At 39.0% G+C, this 25449-nt stretch overlaps 1 protein-coding gene and 1 long non-coding RNA gene across 7 annotated transcripts in view; one reads left to right on the top strand and one right to left on the bottom strand.

Moving 5' to 3' along the window:
• CUNH8orf34 (chromosome unknown C8orf34 homolog) overlaps window positions 1-2189 on the bottom strand; it is a 148603-nt gene extending 146414 nt beyond the window's left edge. For 5 of the 6 annotated variants that reach the window (XM_051768801.1, XM_051768811.1, XM_051768792.1 and 2 more), the window contains exon 1: window positions 1671-2189. In XM_051768801.1, the coding sequence (XP_051624761.1) occupies window positions 1671-1739 (69 nt within the window). In that variant the 5' untranslated portion in view covers window positions 1740-2189. The remainder of the gene's footprint in view (window positions 1-1670) is intronic. The other variant, XM_051768830.1, reaches the window with a different exon arrangement.
• The window catches only part of LOC127461570 (uncharacterized), a 364419-nt gene that overhangs the window by 323126 nt on the left and 15844 nt on the right, over window positions 1-25449 (top strand). The window lies entirely within an intron of this gene.

The following is a 25449-nucleotide window of genomic DNA, read 5'->3' as shown; positions in this document are numbered from 1 at the left end:
GCTGTAACAAATACAACTTCTTCATCTTTCCCTCCACCATTGATAACTAAAGCATCCCACAAGAATCTAAACAGCAGATATGAGCATCTTACACTACTGAGAAACTAGGTTAAAACACCAGGACTCAAAACAGTGATGTCAAGTATTTTGTTTGAATTTTAATGTGCAAACCAACGGGTTAAGGAAATTTTGAAGAAAATGACAGCTGTCAAGGGCCTAACCCCTCAATAACCCCAAAGCACTTAATTCCCATTGAGATATACAAGAGTCAGTTACGTATTGTCGTGGTTTCACCCCAGCTGGCAGCCAAGCACCTAGCAATTCTGCTGATTGAACAGTCTTTTATTCAGAAACTGAACCACGCAAATATTTCATTTTTTATTAATTCCTTAACTAGAAAAATCATCTGCTGTTCCCTAGTACTCGGTTACTGTTCCATCAAATGGAGCTTTATTTATTGCAAAATAAAAATACCTAACACCTCTGACACTGAGCCAACATAGTCTGTTTCAACAGCCTCAGCGCACAAAAAATACAAAAACATTAATGAACAGTTTTCTAACAAAATTTGAACCTTTTTTATGGGCGTTGGCAAACGTTACCCAAAATATACACTGAAGACGAGGCATCCACCAAACCAGAATAAAAGAGATTTCATATATAGTAAGCTTGATTGAGAACAAGTTAAATACTGAAAAAGGGAGACTTGTGCCTTGGGATAACACTGCCAGAGTATAATATATGTGCATTTAGATGTGAAAACTGCATGAGAAACAGGATGATAAAATGGTAATAATTGCGATTGCTCTAGTACCCTTTCAAATTCTAAGTATTCACAGCTTATGCACTGAAATAGTAAAATATGCACATCTGTGCATCTACAAATCCAAGCAAGTGCATAGTTGTAAGAAAACAGAAAATCTATAGCAAAAATACGGTTCCCAAGTGTATGACTGCAGATAAAAATTTCAGAAAACACCATCGACATGGACTTTTCGCAGGACAGAGTTCTTCCCGAGTGCCCAAGTGGGTTTCACGGTGGGGAGGCATCCATCTCTCCCTCATTGCTAGCTGGACAGGGAGGGGCAGCGCCTCGGGGCTCGCCCAGTCCCCGCTGCTCAGCGCTGCCGCCCTGGAGACGGGGGGTTTGGAAGTGCCTCCTCCCCCCGGCCGCGCGGGGCAGGTGCGGGATACGCCGCTCCCCGCGGCCGGACGGCGGAGCCTGGCCGCTGTCCCGCACCGCGGGGCTCCGCGGCCGCCGAGGCGAGGCCAGGCGGACAGCGCCGATGGGGCGTCCCTGGGGACTGGGGCCGCGGGTGGGAGGGCGAAGGGGCACCTGTTTCAGGATCCGCGCGGGATCTTGTGGAGCAGAGGGCGGCGCGTCCGTGGCGGGGCGAAGAAGCGGGGCACATCCGCGGGATAGCCGGGAAGGGAGGGCTGCGCGATACTCCGGCATTCGGAGGGGCGTGGAAGAGGGACACGAGGGCAAACGCGTGGTGCGGGGCGGCAGTGCACGGCAAGGGGTGCCGGCACTGCCGAAGCAGCGCCTCAAACTCATCCTCGCCCCTGCGTTCGCCTGGGCTGCGCGGGGAGCCGCGGCCACTGCGGGGACTCCCCCGCCCGCACCGCTGCCCGCCGGGGAGGAGCCGGCCGGCAAGAGCGCACCTTACCTCGAAGAGGGGACCGATCTTATTCTTCTCCAGGTAGGCTTGGATCCTGGTCTGCTGGTGAGACGCCATGAAGAGCTCCGGAGGCGGGGGCTCGAGCTCCTCTTCCCCGGCGGCGGCTGCAGTCCCTCCGGCTGCTGGCGGCTCGCTCCCCCGCCGCCCAAGGGCTGCCACAGCGGGAGCGGGTGGAGGCGCTGCGAAAGTCCCCGGGACGGAGCTAACTCAGGTAACCGGGGGCGGGGGGGAGCCGGGTGCCAGTCGCCCGCTTAGCTAGGCGCAGAGCTAGCTGCTCTCAAGGAGCGGCGGGCGGGCGCTGCCTGGAGCAGAGCATGGTGCAGGGAGGAGAAGCGCTGCAAAGGCGGCCCCCAAGCCCGCGCCGCTCCGCGCTGCGTGTGTCTGTCAGCCTGTCTCCGTCTGTGTGTCTTTGCAAGGCAGCGCCTTGGTTACGGGAGCGGCCGCGGCTGGCGCTGCTGCCCTCGCCACAGCGCCGCTCCCGGAGCCAAGAGCCGGGGGCTCCCGTCAGCTCCGCGGCCGCCGGCGCCCGTTGACGCCCGGGCTCGGCGCACAAAAGGCGGGAGCGAGGGAAGTGGGAGGAGAGCGGGCGGGAGGCGGGAGCTGCTCTGCCTCCTCTCCGCCGCCGCTCCCCTGCCCTCCCGGGGATGGGCTTACCTCCCGGCGGGGCCGCGTTCCCCCGCTCCGCGGGCGCTGCCTGCGCGCCGGCCTTTTGCGGGGCCCCCGCCTGGCTCCGATTCCCCGTCGGGCGTGAGCGCCGCGGGCCGCCCGGCGTGAGCGACCTGAGCGGCACATGAAAACTTCAGCTGGTGGAGGGTCGCGGAGAAGTGAAACAGCTGACAACAGGGAATGGGGTTGCAGGGACTACAGCCAGCACTTTTCCTTAATTTTTGTTTAGATTATTTTTAAATCTTAAAATGCTACCGTTCTTGTGATGTCAATGAAATTCCCAGTTAGCGACAATGGGTATCTCAATGCAATAATTGGAGTAGCTATGCAGGTGTATCCTGGTCTCAGGTTGTGTTGAGTTCCTGCAGGCATCCAAGAGGTCTCGGCCAAAACCCAATGGAGCAAATGAGAAATTTTCAGCTGGCTTCAAGGAGTAGTGAGTTAATGAGTACATCAGAGAAGCAGTATTTATTCTTTCTCCACTTCAAATAAGTAGTATCCCACCATTTCTAGAAGCAGGGTCCTAACCAGCTTTTTTTTTTCTTTCTCTCTCTATTTTTAGAGAAGAACAAACAAATCATGTTTCTTCGGATTTGACACTTCCGTTCGTCTTCAATAACTAATTCTGCTGTACCAGCATTCACCTGTTTTGTGAAAAAAGATACACCTTATTTTTTCATAAGGATTTTTTTAAAGACACAAAACAGCTTTGAAGAATATTGGGAACGTTCAACTCATCTGCTGAATCAGGCTGCCTGCTCCCAGTCAAGCATGCTCTGCAAATGCAAGAGTACAAGCCTCTCCTGATTCAGAAACTGCTAAAGAAAAGGGTGAATTTCGTCAGAAGTTAAAAGATCATGCGTTCCACTGCCATTGCCATTGACTGTTGTTTGACTTCAAAGTCCTCCTTGCTGACCTAAACCTCATGCCTCTACCTAGAAGGAGGTCAGATGTAAGTGTTTTATAAAGATAGTTTGCAGCACACCCTGTAGAGTAAGCAGTAGCTTGTAGAATTCTTTAATAGTTTTGCTAGAACTTGCTCATCCCAGTCTTGGTGAGGCAAAATGTTTGTTTCCATAGTAGTCAGTTAAAAATGGTACTTTTTTTTTTTAAATTTGGATTCCTTATATGCTGGTAGTCTTCTAAAATTCCTACTAGCTCAGAGTTTTAGGATATCATCTTCAGCAAAGTACTTCTGCTTTGCCTCTTGCCACTTAAATAATATGGTGCTAAGCTAGTTTAATCAGCCTAATGAGGATCATACAATCATAAGTGTAATTGCCAGTGATGTAGATTCTCTGTAGTGGCTCCAATGATTCCCATCAGATGAGGATGTTTGTAAAATTTCACAAATCTCACCAGAATCTCAACTGCTCCAATAGATAAAAGTCTCCCACTTTGCAAAATTATGCTTCCCTCCTATGATCCAAAACTGAGAATATATATTTCTATAGACCTACACAGCCTGACTTCTGAAAGCAGCATCACATGAAGACTTGCTAGGACCTGACCACACCAGGTCCTGCAAACTGTCACTGCTCTGTGTAGACCAGGAAGAGGACCGGAGAAAAGAAACCCCACTATCAGCAATATGAATAGAAAAGAGAACTTATTAAAGGAGGTTTTAAAGATAGCATAACTGTCTATGATTGCATATCGTACACTTAGCTAGATCCTAATCTCTCACTGTTGAAACCTCAGAGTCTGGGGTTTTGTTGTGGGTGTGTATTTTGTTTTATTCTCCCACTGAATCATAGAATGGTTGAGGTTGGAAGGGATTGGTCCCAGCCCCCTTTTACAGCAAGGTCACCTAGAGCTTGGTTGCCAAGCACTATTTCCAGATGGCTTTTGAGTATCTACCAAGGATGCTGGATTTTTCTGGTACCTGTAGTCGGTTTTGCTTACTGTTTCCATAGATCATCTTTTCCATCACTTAATTCTCATCCAGACATACAATCTAGACTTTCCAGCAGGCTTGGGAGACACACTGTCAGTCCTAGTGTGGCTGGGAAAGCTTCCAAGGCCAAATGCTGAATTAGCTTTTTTAACAGACACATCTTGTAATCTCCAGAGTTCCTGTAACTCTTAACTGACAGGTTATACTTTGATATGGATTAGGCACCTTAGGGAGACATCAACACAGACAGTTCCTTACCTAGACCTTCATGCTACTGTTTCCTAGTTGAAGGTCTCCAGCAGCTCCCTGAGAGTAAAGCTCTCTGGGTGCTGAAGTATGGGAGTACAAGTGTCTCCTGCAGAGAACATAGGCTGAATGACATGATGTAATAGGAAAAGGAACTTCACTGTTAGCATTTTTTTCTCTTTTTCTCAAGAAAGCACAACAACTGTTGCTAGATTTAAGACAAGCCACACTAAGATAGCACTCAATAAATGCCTGTGATTTGCAAATAAGCACAGAGCTGGGTATGTCGCTTCTGTCCTCTCAGTTCTTAGGAGAAAAACATTTTAAAAATTTAATTAAGGTATTCTGAGTTTTTAAAATTGGTATTAATACAATATTTTAAAATTGACTTTCATCTTAATATCAAAGCAAAAAATCTCTTGGGTTAAAATTACTGGTTTGGACATGACTGAATTTGTATTACTCGCAGCAGTCTTTTTGTATGAGGAACTGAACACTAAATTACTTTACAACCTAAGTAATAAAATATAGTCTCTTTATTGTGCTTGGCTATGTACCTTGTTTCATTTCATTAGATATTTTTCTTTAAAGAACAGTATACAGCATTCACATCTACATAACACTCAGCACTGAACTACAAGAACAGAAATGACTGCAAGAATTTGCACACATGAATCAAAAACTGAAAAGTGTCCCAACTTAAAAATATATTCACCACATAAAGTAAAAACCATGAGATTCCCGAAAAGCAAGGAGAAAGAAAAAAAAGAATAGAGTTAATTTTAAGATGCTTGTGACCATTCTCTTCTTATCCCATGTCTGTACCTGTGATATCTGAGCTCTGTGCTTCTTACCATCATATGGGTTTCTCATCCTCCACTCTTGTCATCAAGAAAAGAGTATGCATGTTTCGGTAGGTTGTTTCTGGTGTGACTTAGTTCAAGGACTTCACAAAAGTAGGGAGCCATGAAATAATTCCATAGTATTCTATAATTTCAATCCTATCATCCATTTTTCAGGAATCAGGTTGCTGCAGTTCCAATGCTGAGCACTGAATTTTTGAAGTTATAATCACTTGCAGTACACATTCGTCATTGCCAGAGTTACATTACCCAAGCTTTACATGCAAAGAAGGTGTTCTTCAGGAGTCAGACCTACCATTGCCTAAAAGAAAAGGAAACTGATGACTTGGCTGTCTGTAAAGGTACTCCATGGGTCATATATACCCAGTGCCAAGTCAACAATTCTTTCTATTCTGGTCAAAATTTGATCCATATGGTCTGTAGGAAGTTTATTTTTTTGAGATGGCATCTGGAATGCAATAGAGACATTAAGATCTAAGAGAAATATAGTGACAATATATTAATTTATTACAGACCTTTAAATGGTTTTCTAGCTCCTGTTAAGTGCTTTGTGTTTCAGCTGTCAAAAATCATCAGAAATTCCTTAATGAACCTTTCAAAAACAATTTGAGAAAAAAGGAACAAATAGCAGGCACATTAAAAGAGGTAGTATTCATCAGAAACTAGTGATGTTGTCTTTATAATGCTTTCAGTTTTGTCAATGTTTCCTTTCATGTCATAACTTTATAACAAAGAATTCTTCCATTACTGTGGTCATTTCTATTGAGTTTTATATTCTATGCAAAGTCATTATCTGCTTCACAAAGAGGTAGGAGTCATTAGTCAACAGCTGACTAAATGTAGTTCCTAAAGTATGCTTGTGCTTCAAAGAAAATGCAACTGAAGTTACCTTCAGGAGAATAAATTCCCTGAGTTCCTGCACTTTATAAATGAGGCATTATTTTTATTGCTAAAGTGTAGCCTTGGAACATTACAAACCCCTGTTGTAAAATTTTCTAAAACAGCATGCACGCACACACACACACACACATACTGGCTAAATATTGCAGTGCTTCGAGCTGTTTAAAATAATGAAGGTCTAGCAGTTCCTGACCTAGAAAGCTGTCATCTAGCTTTTTATTTAGTATTCCTCTAAAAATGTACCTGCTCAGATTGCATGTTTTCAAAAGAAATTGAAGCATCTTAGTATCTTATACTGAAACATCCAATTTATGTTTTATCCCCTATCAGGTTAACTGGCAGAACTGAAAATATCACTGGAGGGCTGATGCTAATGATTTGGTATACCTAGTTTTTTTGGTGTTTTTTTTAAATGCACTCTGTAAAGGATAATATGCCTACAAGCTTGAGTTTAAGCAATCTCAAATATCCTTTCTATGGTTTTATATTTGCACCAAGATAAGAGCCATACAACTTCAAAATCTGGACTAGACCCAGACTTGTAAAGAGCAAGAATTCCTTTGCATCTTCATTCTCCTAGAGAATTCAACCTGTGTTTTGGATATTTTGTCTTTTATACATTGTGATCTTAGCCACAAACACTTAGCCTCTCTGGTAAAACATTTCATATTTTCTGCAGGGCAGGAGCCCCTGGGAACTTAAAATCTTTGTTATCCTCAGGCTCTCAATAAGGACAAGCACAAATCACTAGAAAATCCGAGATGCATAAACCCACACTGTGCTTAAGGAGGGTGAGTTTCTACCTCTTTCACTCCTCTTATTCTCAGATGTATTCTGTAATTTGTTTTCATTTATCCTGTTCACTTTCCTACTTCCAAAGGTTTGTTCCAGAATTCCCTTATCCTATTCAGAGAAAAATCCATCTAAACTTAAAAAAAAAAAATTAAAATTAAAAATTTTGTTCATATCATATTACCAATCCAACCATTAATAGAAATCACTACTCTTTCAAGACTTCATTGCAGCTTATATTTGGTTTTAGTTGCTTTCTTTCTGTCTGGCTGCACATAAACATAATACATAAGTAAAAGGAAAAGTAGCAGTACTTATGAGGACATTGATAATAGAGCTGGCTGTATATGTTAAATACATTTCAAGGACAAATCTGCTCTGAGATTTCACTGTTTAAGTGCAGTACAGAGGACTGCAGACAGGCATTATTCAGAAACCAGCTAAGACTACAATGCAGCCTGTGGAGCAGAGCTCTTAGAATCCTCCTGAAGATTCGTATTTGGCTACACTAACACTCAGGGACTCAAGTAATTAAATGAAACACTTGCAACACTAACTGACAGTTACATTCTTCTTCCTTTCTGAGAGATACAAATATTAATTTAATTACTTGGTAGTTTCTAAGAGCATAAAAATACAAGCCTTCAACAACTACTCCTTCCCCTCCTTCTGCAGCACTGCACAGGTCATTTGTCTGTGCACTGTTGGCATTCTGGTAGTGTGGATTGCAGCAAGGAGTGAACCAAGACCCTTTGGCGTGTACTGCTGTTCCAAGAGTCTGGTCTTGCTCTTCTAGCACATGACTAGTAACTAATACTATGCAGACCAGCCACTAGAGGGGAATAAAGAATCATACTGTACTAACAGAGGTTAGTGCATTGCAAACTGCTTTACAGGGCCATCTCAGGCATGGCCATGAACAAGTGCTGTACCTGATTCAGCTGGCAACTGCTTCATGCTGTAGTTCCATTATGGTTGAAATTAGACACCAAGGCTTACTTAAGGGTCTCTAAACCTTTAATATGTTTGTATACTCACTGCATAATTAGTATAAATGCTTGTACTTCTTACTGTATCCTAGTTACTTACAGGGTTAAAGTTACATAGGCTCTGAACCACCAAGCATTTCAGCATGTTTTTTAGCTAAAAACATACATGCACATTAGGTTTTCAGGTGCTAAAGATAAACATACTCAAAGTGTTTTGCTAGATGATGATGTTTTGAAGGGCAGGGAGATACAGCCATGAGAGGATTTCAGAGGCAGATAACTAGCCTAGAAGGGCTTAGTTGCCTGTAAGACACTCATTTGTGATGCTACTGTAAGCAGTTTACAGTACTAAAGCTTCTGAAGAGTGAGTGAACCAGTGCAGAAGCTAATCTAGACAGTGGAAGTTTAGACAATTGGTTTTCAGACACTTGAGTTAGCTATTGTGTGTACAGCCTGGACTTCTTTGCTCTTAACAACTCAATACTGGTCAAAGATTCTCCTTACTCATCAGGAATTCCCAAAATGCACAAAAGGGTGTTTTCCAGATTGTTTTTTATTACCAGAATATACTTAAGAATGAACAGGATTATTTCAAATGAGCATAATAGTAATGCCAACTTCCAACATTTAAAAACAAAACATCAACAAAAAAGCAGTTCTAATCCAAAATCATCAAGAGAGACCTTAAAATAGATTTTAAATCTTTAAATTTCATGGTTTCAAGGCTTCTGAGACCTCTTCTTTCCCCGCCCAGTCCCCTGACACAAAGCTGTGATCTCTAGTAACATTTTTCTATAGTAAAGGCAAAAATTCTCTTGTAGCCATTTGACTGCAGGAACTAGAGGCAGAAAAAAACTCAACACTAAACATAAAAAGAGTAATGGTACAAAATACATGACTTGGCAATGCCACTGTATCTTCTTTTCCAGGCTTAGTAGAGGTGGATTTGAAGACAATAGCCAGGGACAAGAGCTTAAAAATTGAAAATTTACTATCCTAAAGATTGTTATCTTCACACAAAAATCCAGGCAGAGAAGTGTATATTGCTGTTTTAGACAGGGGGAGGCTAGCAATGATCCCATTTAATTTCCTGTAGTAGGAAGCTTAGCAACTATTCAGTAATAATATCTCCTTAGGTGATTACTGCTTATACTTGGAGGGATGTGAAATTAGAGGAAGTCCTTTAAATATTAATGCCAATGCCCATTACAGTCCTTGAAGAGGAGGACAAGGACCTTGGACTGAATGTGCCATTGAATGCTTGCCCTTGGCAGCATTTCAGACATCACACACACATCTGATTATTTCTAAAAGGGAAAAATTCTTGGCTTGGGATCCATCCCCTTGGGTTGTTTCTCATGGAAAATACTGGACACAGAGTTATTTCATCATGGCTGACTTGCTTAACTGGAAAGAGAGATTGATATTTCTGCTATGAAAGTGATTGATGTTTAACATTTTTGCATATGCCGGCTTTCATAAAGTTTCAACTGATTGTCCTAAAGCAGTGTATGCACAAGTCTTCATAGGCTGATGCCATGATAATGGGTTGTATTTTCCACCTGATACACCAAATATTAGACATACAGCTGTCTCCTAAATTGGAATTACTAATTTGAAACATTTTAAATAATATGCATTACAATAGGAACATTCATCAGATAATTAGCAAAAAGGTAATTGAATTTGTCTCCTGTCCCAAAATATAGAGAAAAGGTTGGCTTGTTATTAGTAACATGACATCCCTAATAACATTTTAAAATTTATTTTTAATGTAGGATTAATTTTCCAGCAATTGATAAAGAAATTTAAATTTCATAAGCTTCATTGTCCTAAACAATTTTGAAATAAAGGATTATCTTTTGTAGTAAAATTGAAAGGCTCATTTGGAGACTAGGTTGCCTATGTGACTAAGCTCTTTTATGAAAAGATGTAGACAGTTATTCTGCTGGAAACTTTTTTCATGCAAATAGAGGATTGTATTGTCTATTTCACAGAAATATTATAGGTTTAGTCATGTTATCAGGAAATTTAAATTCCAGACTGTAGGTATAAAAAATAATATTCATGTTGGTACCAACTTTCCCCTCAAAAGAATAAAGCATGTAAATATAAGCCACATATAGAGATACTAATTCAATGCTTATAAACAATACTAAAATTTACTATTAATTGTATTTTTAAGTGTCCTAGGAGTCAGGATATTAATTTTTTGTTAATCATTGGCTGACCTGCTTTAAATCTTCTTACTAGTGTGTATACATGAATTGGACCACATTTCTATTTTGGCTGGATTTGTGGACTCACTCGTGAATGTTTTGTTCTGTGGGAAATATTTGTGCCAACTGACCCATGTAGAATGATAGTATTTTTTTCATAATGTGCTATAGAAATTTAGCATAGTGGCTAACAAGAACTATTTTCTAATTATTAGCTAAGCATTAGTACATGACTTACAAAACAGTAATTTAGGGACTTCAATACTTTATCAAAGATAAGCACAAGAAATTTTTTACAATTTGTCTGGCTTTCAAGGCTTTCTGGCAAATTCTGTAGAGGGGAGATTTTTAAAATAAATGGGGATACTCACAGTTGTGAATTTACATAATGACTTTTTGATGATGCCTAAACGATGGCAGGGAAGCTGAAAAAGCATAAAGAGAAGCAGAAGTACTAACTCACTGGAAAACCATTAAGTAAGAAAGCTCTGTGAGTATCTACATAACTACCATAAACAGTGTGAGCGAGCAAAGTAGTAGAATCATGCACTGTACCACATTAATTCTTTGGAGAATGTGGAAAGGGTTGTAAACCAAGTATGATGGTTCATTAGAAAATAGTATCTATCAAGGTCACTACACTATGCTATGATGACAGTTTAGTCAAAATGACAAAATAAACAATACATTTATTTCCACCTAAGAGGAGAAAAAAAGGTTCCGAAAGGTTTGGATTCACACCTGCAACAAAAATTCTATGCATCTAAATCTAGTGGGATCAGTATCATGTCCACAGTAAGGATGAACCATAAAATGAACAGAAAATCTGAAGCTTTCAAAGGAATTTTTAAAAGTTATATTTCAGAAAACAGAAATACATTGATCTGCCAGGTTTGTTAGTGCAGCCTTTTTCTTAAATAGCAATATGCTGCACTTGAGGAAAAAAATAAAAAAAGCATGAATGAACGGTCTGTTCAGAACAGAGAAGCTGTAAGAAAAATAACAGCATTGTTGGTATCACCAACAGATTGTGAGCATGTGCACAGGTTGCTATTACTGAGCTTTACAAAAGTACACTGGTATTGGGAACATTTCAAAAGGTTAGGAGAATCACTTCAGATAGTTATCAGAGATTGAGTTGGTAGTGAACATCCTCCTAAACAATTTGTCCACAAGCCCATTCAGAAATGCAGTATCCCTCTTACTCAAATGCTTTTCCCATTTCTTTTCCCTCTATTCACTTCCTATTTATAATTTATGATTTCTGTGAAGAGGTACTCAGAATAGATGAGTACATTTTCTATCAAAGTAGGTAAGTGCATTATCTACGTCTTTACTGTTTATTAGCAAGGATGCTCTGCAAATTCTGTGTGAATGTGGGGGAAAAAAGAAACAAAGATGACTCTGTTTTGGTCTCTAGTACCTAAGCACATCACAAAGAACAATCCTGATGTTCACTGGCAATGTATTTTCCTACTACAAAATCAGCATCTCTCTTTTTTCCTCCTTTCCACTGAGTTTTCTCTGTCTAGTCAGTAAAGACCTCTTTACATAGCTACTATCCCCTTGACTCCATTCTTTCGCATATATGAAGTGTTGCTGCCACTGAAAAAATTCCATATCCCAGGATCTACCCTAACTACTCTGAATTCAGATGCTGACGTAGGGCCCAAGGATAGGAATCTCAGTTTTTGTTATTTTGGGCTTTGTTATGTTCTTCTCATCTGCCTTATACTGAAACATTTCTAGCAAAGATTCTTCTGTTTAATAATTTAATAATAATGTAATAATGTTTAATAATTATTTTTCCAACAGCAGCTCCATAAAAGAATTACTTTATTGCAGGTGTCTTCTTCCATCATAAAGATCCATTCACTTCTGAACTACTATTGAAGTTGCACTGATTTTCCAAATCCATCCATTGCCCTTTTCTCCAGCATCCTTGACAAGAATTTTTCAATCTCAGCCACTGCACTTATGCCCTCTTTACTCGTTCCCTAGTCTGCAATGATGAAAAGTTCTGCCTCATTTTTTTGAATATTAATATTTGGAATATTTCTCCAAACAATTTGTTTTCTAGCAACACAATGACATTTTTACTGGTTTTTAGTTTACAAATGGGGGTCCAGGTGTTTCTTTTTTTTCTTCTCAGTTTAAAAATAGGTTAGCAATAAGAAATATTAACCTTCTAGTTAGTGTTTCTTGCCATCTGAATAAACTGCTGCTTCAAATATGAATCCCCTTTCTAGTATAACCTCCACCTTTAAGCCAGTCCATTCCAGTCAAAAGCTGGATAGCATTTGGATGTCTTCTTCAGATTTCCTTTCAATATATTAAAAAAGAAACAAACAAACAAAAAAAACCTAAAAGAAAACAAACGACAGCATAGTATTTCAAAATTATTTGGTTCCAATTTCTGAATGAGGTTGAAATCACTTCTACCTCCTGTGAGTATAATATCTAAGGAGAGCAGGAGAGAAACTGCTACCTGAGAATTATTTTTAAACATTTTTAATGTTTCTTAAAGTACTTATAAAGTAGTTTTAAATGTTCACAGAAAGCTTTACATAGACGAAGGAAGGAAACGGAAATAGTGCAGGAAAACATTTTCCTTGCAAGTACAAAGCAGAGTGTAATTTAGTTTCAGTTCACATCCAAGAAGTTTAAAAAACAGTGTATCAGAAACTGAAATGTATACAATGTTTAAAGACAAATATAATGCAGCTGGTCTGGGTAGTAGCTAAATCAGGAAATTGACTTAATTGTAGTTTATTTTATGAGAATATAATATAATTACAAGACTGTTGAAAGAGAAGCTTATATACATCAAAATTACTGGATTAAGACATTATGTTCTTTAAATTCTGCCCTCAGACTCTGAGGGAAAGGATGAAATGGCAGAGTGCAGCAGTGGAGTTAGCCCCACAAAGCATTAGAGAAAGTTGTACTGCCGGCAATGCTCAGCAGGGGTGCAAGGAAGGAATCAGAGTATCATTTCAAAATGAAGTGATGCGAGAACATGAGATGAAGGATCTACTCGGGCCTTAAAACACATCCTTCCTTTTCACAGGCTTTAGATCAGCCTTCCCCTATGACCACACAGAATGAAAGTAAAGAGCATGAGGACACATGTAGACTTCAGTGTGCAGACTGGACTGGAGAATAAAGTTACCAATGGACAAGATGATCTCCCAGCTGATTCGGAGATGCAAAAATTAGGCTGTTTCCTTAGTGTTCAACAGTTACAGAAAATAAGATTTGCCACTAGCACTGATCAGTGAGAACAAGAAAAGCAATGTTTGTAGGACATAAAAGTGACCTATAAAAGGATTAGTTTTTAAGCCCTACAGACTTTCCATAAAGTTTGGTGAATAAGTGAAATAAAAATTATATCATGACTAAGAAAATTTATGTGGAATACAATGGTGGTGATGAGCCATGGGATAAGATCAGTTGTGTTTTTTCATATGAGCTATTGAACAGTAAGATCAGAGACCATTTTGGATATAGCCCAAGGAATATGCCAAGCAAAGCAAAAAGATACGAGCTGAAGGAACATTAAGAAATGAGTGATTACAAAAAAATCAGATATATGTGCAAAATCCATGCTGCAAGAAGAGGTAGTGTGCTTTTAATAACTGGAGTGGAACTGGGGTTTGAGAAGATACGAATTGCAGTGGTTGGTCTATCCTATTTTGTCACTGGACAAAATAAAAATGAGAAATTGGGGCATATAGATACAGAATTCTCTAGTGGCAGACTAGGAATCAAATAGGTTTTATATACATTCCATACAATTAGGTTTTTTCTAAAGCAAATGATCTGTGATTATAATTTGCAGTCTGATATTAATGTACCACCCAAAAGATTCTTAAAATGCTGCATAATGCTTTGGCAAGGTGACAGCCACAGCAGAAGCACATTTAAAACATTTGCAAAACCTTTCAAAAGTGCCATCCAGCTGAATAAAAAAAAAGACATTTCTGTGGCTCTGTGTTTCCTATCAACACTTTGCTAATGTTTATCTGAACTTTGCTCCTGAATAAGGTAGGACAACCTTTCAGTTCTAAGATATATCAAATTGCTTGGGTCAGTATTCTAGAAAGAATAATTTTCCTATTCTGTGTAAGACTAGGCCATAAGACTGCCAGGCATGAAGCCTTTAAGTTAGCAGGTGAAAGAATGGGTTTTCCATATAAAAGTGTTACTTTCTACCAGCAGTTAAAAAAGGCATTCCCTTTTCCAGTTCAGAATTTCTAATAAGTGGGCAAAGTAAAAATCTTCCAATAAGTTATAATGTGCTGAGGGTTAGTTAAGATCTTTGGTATACATGTTTCTCCTTATAAAACAAAAACACATTATGAAGGGGGTTGTGAACAGTCCACACACCCCAAAGTTTTATCCCTTCTTATATGTTAATATAGAGTAAATGTGGATACAACTGTGTAGACTTGCCAAAGATACAAATGCTCAGTTTATTTGGATTGTCTTTTTTATCCTTGTCTTACCCAGTTCTGTAATGGAGCCATACATAAATACTTGCAATAGAAATATGCAAAAACCCTTAGATTTTCAATTAAAGAAGACCTAAAATTCTAAGACTTTTCAGTCAATACCTTCAAGAATAACCCTTTTGTGAGGGCATTGATATGCTCATTCCATAGAGTGTGGCAGAAACTAGCCAGTAGGTCGGAAATTGTTTGGTTTTCACAGGTATAACTGTCACTGGGAAAAAAAAGTTTTCACTGCTGTACATTTCCCTCTGCTCTTTCCTCCATCTAGCAGTCAGTATGAACTTTCAGCCTCACAGTGAACAGCTATAACAACAATTTGTCACAGTTTTCTACTACAAATCAGTATTTCATTTTGAAACTTTTAGCTATTTCGATGCTATTATGTACATGTTAATATTTATTATTTAATGTAATTAGCAAGACCTTATGGTTTTCCTTTGTATATGGTCCTTGTATTTTTTGTGTGATGGCAGAAACGAACAGTAGTTTTCATTGTTCTATGATCTCATCAGCTCATACAAATTAATTTAGATCAGGCTGCACCAGGTTTGGATGTTCTTCCAAAATACATGAAGGGACTTCAGTAGATTGAATTAGTGATTTGCAACTTGAGAATTAATCTGATGTGATTTAATGCAAAATTAGCTAGAAGGCACTAGACTGCTGCACAAAGTCTTTGTGAGATAAAGAGTGTATTCCAGTTCCTGACGAAATTCAACTTCCCTCCTGAGAAAGCTTTTATCTAAGTAATATCATTAGCACTCACATATATAACAAAAATTTCCACTCACACATATATCAAGAATACCTGTGGACAAAAATGCTGTCTGAGGTAAATAAAGGTAGCAGAATTTGTTCCAAAGACTTATTGGGATCTCCCTTTTAATCATGTAAATGAATAGTGACTATGGGGTACACAGAACTCTCCAAAAGGCTTCAGCTTGCTCTGCATCACAGACTCAAGTACTGAACAAGAACCCCCCCAAGTCTGATCTCTGTGTGTGAAAATCCATTCCAGAAATTAAAAACTAAGGAAGGAGGAGGAATGAGGAGACCCATCTTTTCCCCAAATCCTCAATTGCCCTATCCCTACAATGACCCAAATTCTCCAGTCCTACATTTTCTAAATTAATCTCTGGTCCTTTTACATTTGCTGTTTTCCTGCTTGTGTGTCACCTTGGTCTAAAAACTGGTCTCAAAAAGCAGAGCTGCTTTTTGTTGTTGTTGTTGTTGTTGTCAGGAGTTGGGTTTTTCTTAGTTTTCTGAAGAAAAGATTATAAGTTCTTTAGGAAGAAGGTCCACAAAGGTAAAATCTGTTCCTGAATGGAGGAATACTGCAAAACTTTAATTTATATATTGAATAAATATTAGATACCAACAAGGAGCCAGTACATTTATAATGGAATTGCAGTCCATCTATAAGACATGTAGCTGTACAGATTGGGTAAACGTTGCTGAGGAATGGTTAAAAAATGTGATTGCTATAATGGCAGGAATTTGAGGAGTATGGCAGAGAATACAGTATAAACTTGATAGAAAAACAATTACTAGCTTATGGAATTCGGTGGAAGATTTTTCATAAATTATCAGAACTGGGAAGGTGAAGCATAAGACAAACTAAAAAAAAGATTTTTCAATCAAATGAGATTAAAACTACTAGCCCAATATCTACTAAATAGTTTCAGTGTCTCATTTGGGAAATTATTTCAACAGATAACATGGACAAAATTTGTTACTACTTATGTCTTTAACTTCATTGGGTATTTATGCATTTATCTTGTTGTGTATGTAGGTTAATTTAAAAATCTTTAAAATCTTGCTCTCTATGCAAGGAAAATATATGATTAAAAGACATATGAATGTACATATATGAAATATTTCAACAGAACTAATGTTTTTAGTGGCAATGAGATTTTGGGGTTTTGGGTCTGTTATATGGTAAAGCCAACAAGGGCTGCATTTGGAGAGCAAGTAATACTTAGTTAAAAACTGACATCATAGAACCCTAAACATATGTGCAAATGGGAGGGAAAACTCAGTAATTAAGAAGTGATGACAAATGGAACAAATTTTCTTCATCAGGAAAAGATTCACTCCATAATTCAGCGTGGTTAGAAACTCCTAGACAGAGAGGGACAAGTCAGAATGGTAAGGCACACAGATAGAAATTACTCACCACAATTCAGTGGCAATCCACAAAGACTGAAAAATGTAATGTGTAAGTATTCCCAATAGCTACAGGGGAGCCAGGACCAGTAGGATCACCTAGGCAATTAGGTTAGCCTTATTGTAAAGAAGTCATGACAACTGCAAAATCAAATAGAAGTAATATCCAGATGTTTAAATTTAGGTGCTTAGAGACAGTTGAGTTCCTGTTCCTGAAAGTATTTATATATATATGCTTAATTTACAGATCTTAGTAGCTTCATAAGCACAGAGTCAACAGGAACTGAGTGGTCTGCATCTCAGGAAACATGAGACCAGTCCACAGAGACAAACAGAATAAATAGAAAAGAAAAAAAGCCAAGGCAAATGCAAAAGAAAAAACATTTAAATATGTGCATATATACATCCATACACATGTATAAACTTATGTTTGTGTGTATATACCTACATATATATATATATATATATATGCATGTATATATGACACCCAAGGAATGAAGAAGAAGAGATGAAGTACAAGGTTACATGGCTGATTGTAAGTATCTTCACAAAATAACATCAAAATACAATTAATTGGAAAAGTTTCTATATTCCACAGGCTAGGCCAACTATTATTAATATTTACCACAGAGTGAAAAATACCAATTTCCAGTTTCTTTTCGTTCCATTTCCAGCTTTCACACAAGGTAGACCTCCCATACTTTTTTTTCTAACCTACATTGTGCTGTGCTTTGAACTTATATACTACGCAATTAATTCAAAGTCCTGCTGGTAAGATAGCAAGAATTTGGAAGATTAGGTGCCTAGAGACAGCTGAGTTCCTGTTCCTGAAAGTATCTATATATATATATGCTTAATTTTACAGATGTTAATAGCTTCATAAGCACAGAGTCAACAGGAACTTCCAAAAAGCCATGTCAGACAATAATTTTTACTCCAGTATTGCACACAGTTGTGTAGCAAAATGCTTAAGATCACGTTACATTTTGGAGCAGACAGAAATGGTTTAATTTATTTTAATAATGCCATTCTTATTTATGGCAGCTGAAAGTGGGCATCTTCATGCTTAACTTCTATTTTGCATAATTTTAACACAAAATAAACCAAAACAAAATAACTCAGCTCAAGTCTAAATAGCGCTTTTATGGTAATGGTTGCTTTTGGAGTAATTTTATGTTTGTTCTAAATGACCAGATACTACCAGTTCCAAAACGTGAATTTGAACACTCAAAGTAAAGGACAAGATTTTTTTTCCTATTGATGCCAGCAGATATCCAAAACCCCAAATGATAGTTCTGAATTCTTAGTCAAGAAGTCATGTTATATTAATTGTTCAAGTAACTACCATAGGCAACTATTTGGATGCTCTTGACTATAGCTAGCTATCTGAAATGCCCTGTTCCTCCTACTTTTGCTTTTTCTAAGTCCCTTTACCACAGAAACTGAAATCTCTTAACTCCCACACTGGGGTCAGGGCTATTTGAGAAGGCCTGAAAATGTGTTAGTAGTTTCAAAATGGTGTTCACCTTTCTACCGTATTTGTCATCTAATAGTTTTATCCAGAAGTGATGAAGAATTCAATCTTTGTTTTCCTTTGCCTTTCTTTTGACAGTTGAATGAAATTGCTGACACATGCACCACACATTTCAAGTCAATAGTAATAACTGAGTAAGTGGTATGTATTCATACTCTTGGCATGGAAAGAACCATAAATATATGTCTTCATAATCTCTGAGATCCATAAAAGGGCAAAGAGCCCAACTACTTATGGAAAGGTCAAGTTCAAGACTAGTACTTTCCTGAGCACACTGACTTCATCCACTCCGCAGTGCAGCTTGGCTTAGCACTTACCTTGCAGCTCTTCACACCTGCACAGAGGCCTCTCGGGTGACAGCTGGTGAAACAAAATGCAGTAGACACAGCCAGAAGTATCCACAGCTACCAACTGAAGTGCAGCAGTAACTGCTGCCTGCTATTGCCTCTCTTCCTCCTTCTACTCAACAGTTTATGCCAAGTCTATCTGGCTTTCCCTGGCTTCCACCACTGCAGAGGATGAGCCATTGCTATGCAGGTAGTAAACTGTCTGCAAGAACTGGTGTTTGAAAGTGGCTGTGCATAGAGGAGATATCTCCATCAGATACCCAGCCACTGGACATTTTGACATCATTCTAGCCAGGCTCCCCACCACAAAGAGGAAATTTGAGTCCTGAAGATCAGTGCCACTTGTTGAAGGCTCATGGCGCAACACTCCTGGCATGAGTTTTCAGAGGCATATTTGAGAATGTGGCTCACTACATCTAGCACCTGCCGGGAGGCTGTGGAGCCTACAAGACTTAGCTTGTACTGATCAACTGGCCACCAGTCTGGAGTCAGTGCGTCTGGAAGGAACATGCTGGTGGCCGAGGGCTTCATCTAGTGGCAATTGATTCAGCAGCCAGAGTAATTTAGGTCAGAGCCATGCTGTCTTCAAAATTAGATCAGATTTGCATTTTCCATCTGAGTGTTGAAAATCTCCAGGGATGAGGATGGATTTTACAGCCTGTCTGGGGCAAAATGTGCCACGTGACAAATGTTCTTTCCCTTAACACTACTCATGCTGCATTTCCCATATTTAATCTTGTGGCCATCACATCTTCTGCTTTAACTATGAACTTCTCAGAACAATCTGGCTTTGTTTCTGTAATCCCCTTCTCACCTGACTGAGTAAGAGCAAAGTTGTTCAACCTCACCTTGTCTGCCATGTGCTCCAGCCCTGTCTCCCTCTGCTGTGCTCTCTACAGTTGGTAGACATGTCTTGTACTGGGATGGGGAGAGGGTTTGAAACTGCATGGAGTTCTACAGCTGTGGTTTCCTGAGTGCCGAGTAGGTGGGATTACTCACTTGATCTGCTATTTACACTCTCAGAGCACCCAGTATGTGGTTAGCTGTCTTTGCAACTGCTGAGTCATGACCAGCTTCATCACTACAGTCCCCAGAGCTCCAGAGCTGTCACCTAGATAATCAGTTGCCCCAGCCTGCACTGCTGTTCCACGTAAAGGAACTTTGTACTTACCATCCTTGAGCTCTATGAGGGTGCCATGGGACCATTCCTCCAGATCATTGAGGCCTCCTAAAATGGCACCCCATCCTCCAGGGCATCGGCCACTCCCCACCTTTGGGTGCCATCCACAGCTGGACTGTGAAGGTACATACCATCCCACTGGTCAGTCCACCGACTACTGAGTTAGACAGCACATCCAAAGCATCAACACTAAGTCAGCAAGGTGAGGTGTGAGGGTGGTGACTCCTCCAAAATGAAGTTGACATGACAGCATGATGCTCAGGTATGAAAGAAAATCTAATAAGCTCCTGGAATCATTGTTAGACTTGTTCTAATGCCCCTCAACTCTTTCCCTCGTTCCTTAAAGAGCTCCTCTGGTAGTCACTGCCTCTGTGGCCAATCGCTGGCTACGGGAGGCCCATACCTTCAGTGATTCTGACTGTGGTTTTGCTCCAGGGTGATATCTAGTACCCACAACCAGAATTTCACAGTCCTGGGCATGATGGTTGTTGTGTCTGCAGCTGAAGTCTTCTCCTTTTCTCCACTTGTTCCTGGAAAAGTAAAGATATAAAGAATGCACATTTTTTCTTACTTCTGAGAATGCACAATATTCTATACTGCTGCATGTACCAGCTGCTTAGTGAACCAGCGTTCTAGTTTTGCAGTTGTATGAGCATGGCTGGGATGGGCTCATTCCTTGGAAGATACAACTTGATCAAAGCCTTAAGGTATGGAATTTAAAGTATACATTTTCAAAGCCTTCTCTGAAGACTCCCATCACTTAATGACCACATGAAGTCAGGCAAAGTTTGAAAATGCTAAAATATTTTTTAAAAAATCCAAAATAAAGCAAAACACATTACAAAAGCATTTTAATTGTTTTAAAGTTTGACAGAGACAACTTTCATCCTAGTTTGATTCTGTCCCATACCTCAAACGTATAATGTGGCAGCTTTCTTCATAAAAGTTTTGTAGAAGGCTTGTAACTAAGTTTGGCAATACATAGAAAAAAATGTTAGGGCTGATATTTTGCATAGGGCTGTTTTCTATAGAGCTGCCCTTCACAGAAATCAATGCAGTAATAGCTTAATGAGGCTTGTTCCAGAAAAATCTTGTTTTAGAGGAGAGGATGCATTTCATGCAGTCAATTGCATGATTCTTCTATCAGTGATTGCTAGATAGAAAGCTTTATTGTTTGAATTTGTTCTTCTGTTTCACTTCTTTCAATGTTAAATGGTTTAATTACATTATTTTTTAAAAATTTCTTCCTGTACCAATTGAATTTTGAAGTCTCTCAATGAGTCAATATGCCTTATATTTTCATGCTCATTGTTTCACCAAGATGGAACTTTCTGCTGCAGTGAACACACACAGATCTTGGTGAAATCAGTGAAAATTCTATTTTTCAGTACTCCTGAAAATTTGGTCATAACAAAGCTATGTTGCTGTCATGTAAGACCTCTGGAGTTGATCCATAAAAGTGTAACACCCATTATAAAACCACATAAGCATTATTCTTTTTCTACTACTATGTATACATTGTAGAAAAAGAAGGTTTTTCATAAATACAAAATATAAATTTTCTCTGTCTTCTCAAGCTAGACAAATCTAACAAAATATTAGACTATCGAAGAAAATACTACCTTCTCTCTGGCTAATAAACCTTAACAGTGAGTGCATTCAAAATGGTTTTTAGGTTATACACATCAGAACACAAATGCAAGACATGATATTCAGTGTCTCATTTTAACAAAAAAATCTGGCAGAAATAGTTGTAATTTGGTTTTATATTTGTAGCCATTATGCTACATAAAGCCTTTCCTCAGAAACGTTTTTGCTTTAGGCCTAAACACAGTGGCTTATGGTAAAACACTGCGGACTCCCTAAAAGAACCCTGCAAAGACTCAACAGCTCAGCTAATACGACCTGTTTTCAGAAAGAACTTAAGCATTCATGGGCCTAGATCTTATTATTTTTCACTCAAGGCTTATGTAGCTTTTGATCAAGTGCTCAGTTTGGATATGCAAAGCCATGTGTAGTACTTCTGCATCCAGTAAGTACTGCATCATCATGGACCATGATGAAATCCAGACTCATTTCTTCGTCATAAATTCCAAAACAATCCAAAGCAAACATCTTGACATTCTGGATAAGTACCATGACTAGTATTTCAACAAGGTGGAATAAAACTGGAGTTACTTAAGATATTAGTGAGTCAGACCTAAACACACCTAGTCTTAAACTAACCACCCCTTTCTCCATGGTTTCAATACAGCCAAGTCTAAATATCCTTGCTAATACTTACACTGCAAACAGCACAAGAAGCAAATCTGTATAAGGATGGTGTATCTGCCTGTGGAACCATTGGACCCGCAAATATCTAGTCTAATTAGCCCCCAAACACACTCTTTTCTCTTTCCTTCCCAGAGGCAGTAACACCAATATAATTCAGACATGTATAGCTTCTCTATTGCAAAGAACAAAGCTCTAGTTTTCATTAACCAGTGTTCAGCTCTAGCAGCCACTCTCAGATGGAGTCTGAAAAACTGGAACAATTGGTGCAGTTTCCATTTTATAGCTTTATGTAAATGCTTAGCAGGTCTGCTCAAATGATAAGTCACAATGATTTTTCAACTTGTTCACAGCTTATAAAATGCCAGCCCAGAGTTGTTTCTGAGACAGGTAGCAAGAAACACAACCTAATACCACTTACTTGAACATAGATCTCTCCATACTCCTCTAGAGATAAGAAGATGTGACAGCTCAACTGCTTCCATTGGAATTACTTCCTTTTGCAACCACCAAAATAAAAAATGGCAAGAAGGAGATTTAAGCTTGAGGTTGAGCCCTGAACCTTCCTTCAGGGAGCAGAATCTGTAGAAGCAGACATCTCTGAGAATTTTGAAAATACTGTACAATAACAGAAAAGCATGTACGATTTTTTTTTTCTAGTAGAGGTGACTCCTTTTTAAATGCTTCACTAAAAATAAAGAACTTCACTTCAAATGATCAGTACTAGTCCTACATACACTTTTGGTGATTTCAGTCCCAGATAATTAGTAATTAATGTTTTTCAGGAGTCAATAGACCTTCTCTCCCAAGGAGGTTCTTAATATCTTCTTTATAACTGAAAAAAAAAGTTTGGGGGCTTTTTCCTACAGTGGATGAAGTTATTTGGTGTTGTATTTGGTGTTCTTTGTGGGTTTTTTTCCCCATTAGAAAACATATCAGCAAAGCAGAACCCCCTTTTCCTGGAATTAAAATTTCATTCACTACACAAAAGCTTCCCGTTCTTCACATTTCTTTGGAACTTCATTTGCTTTTGCATTTGTAACCCAACCACACAGAAATTTCTACTGAAGTTTTGAGGGGTCCTTGGGGTGGTTTTATTTATGTTTTACAAATATATTGCTTCTTCAGGCACATGTCCTTCTACCTTACTTTTCTCATTGCAAGTTCTGAAGAACTGTTGAAAACTATTTGCCAAATTATTCTTTCTTTGGATACCAAACAGCCTTGTCAAGGATATTTCAGGAAGAATGAATTTAAACAGTCCTGAGAACATTACATTTACAGTCTCTTGATTTGTTTTTTTTTAAATTAATTTTGGAAATTAAGAAGGAACTAATGCATTACTTTCCCAGTAAGTATTCTGCAAAGACATAAAAGCAAATGCATATTGGCAACATAGTCCTTTTACTGATTCCTATCCCGAATAATTTTTCTTTGGGATACAGCATGAATTTTTTTTTTTGGTTTCATAAACTTTATTCACATGCACAGTGTATGCATCTAAAGAACCCTAAATAACTAAAAAATAGAAAGAATGCTTTGTTCAAGGTACACATCCTAGAGACACTTTTTCCAAACAAATTAAAGCAATCATGAACTTTTAGGCTTAGTCAAGTCTAAAATTAAACCATTGTCAGCTTGGCCATCTGAGCCTGGAAGATGTTTCTGGACATTAAACATCCTCAAGGTCTTTTCAAACCAACAAAAAATAGCAGAAGTTCTGAAACACATTTCTTTCTCTTATGATTGTAGGTGTGACCCTGCTCTCATAAACCCTCTCAGCATTAACACTACTATGGTAATCAGCTATGTATGTTTAATATATCTTCTGAGCAATATCAATAGCTAAAGCCTCCATGACAAATTACAAAAGTACAGTTTATACAACTTATTCAGCCCAAATCATGACTACAAAGTTATCGTCTGAGCAAATTTGATGAAGAAATAAAATCACCCTGAATGCAATCCAAACCCTATTCAAATGTATGAGTATATGAAAGATGACTCTGTTTATCCAATTCTTCCATAATTGTTTTTCCTTCACGTAACAGTAATCTACAGATTAGAATCTGTATGTTTCCTAATTATACAGCGCTCTGTGCTTGCCCAGGCTCCAACCTCCACGAAATGTGAGAAATCAACTTTGAAATGTTTCATAATGCCATTCTGATCACTCTTCTAGTTTCACCCATAGGATTGAGAGAGCTTTCTCTCATCTTCTCATTCAAACAAAGGCTCATTCAAGGCCACCTGAGGCCAAAAGAGGTTTTGCCATTGAAGTTCCTGAATTTTGAGTATGACCTCTATCTAACCACCTTACTTATTTCGCCCTCCCCCTGCCCGGGTGCTCTCTTTTTCCTCACCAATGTAGGTAATTTGGAGACACTTTAGAAAAAAATTCTACATGCTTAGAGAATGAGAACATGCTAAATAATCAGCATGCTGATGTAAAGCTTTACTTATCTCACTATGTAGACAGAATACAGAAATTTTGCTGAACATTTTTTTTTTTGCAAATAACCCATTTGTTCGAACATTTAGAGCAAAGTAGAGCTAATTATCACCAGCAGAATTATAGACTCAGCAAAGTGTATAGCTTCTCCTTTGATAGCTTCAGAATAAATAATAACCTATAGTCAGCCTGAAGGGTATTGACAAGGGCCTGGCTTGGCATGTCTGGTCCACATAAGCCCTTATTATGGAAATAGTCTATAGTTATGTTGTAAAATAATTGGGGCTCAGCTGTTTCTAGAAGCCCCTGCCAGAAGAACTGAGTGATTCAGCACTGCACCCCCTCTCAGTTGGTGCTTCAGAAAAGTTATTGATTTTCCAGAAAGTCCAGAGGACACAGATCTTCCTCCCCCACTTTTGTGGAACTGTATATAGTGCTTTACTGATAGTAAAATCAACACACACAGGTGAGCTGGACTCCCTATTTGCTGGAGGATGACCTGGCTATACCACCTCACTCTCAAAGTTTGTGTGTGAGCTCTGATCTGATCTTTGTGTTCTAATAAAGCTCCTGCTAGTGAAATATGCAGGAGAATGTCTATTTTAGGCTTCCAAAGAGGTTAAATCACTTACTAGATCATGGCACAGACTTGTATAGTTTTTGGGATGCTCTAAAACAGGCAGGCAGGTTGGCCACCTTGACTATGGAAGTTCACTGGTGCAAATATCATG

This window comes from Manacus candei, unplaced genomic scaffold (genome assembly GCF_025592945.1).
Source record: "Manacus candei isolate 608988 ecotype Guabito, Panama unplaced genomic scaffold, ASM2559294v1 h1tg000008l, whole genome shotgun sequence".
In the NCBI taxonomy this organism is placed as follows: Eukaryota; Metazoa; Chordata; class Aves; order Passeriformes; family Pipridae; genus Manacus; species Manacus candei.
Note: the sequence above shows the minus strand (reverse complement) of the source record. Positions and strands in the feature narration are given on the sequence as shown.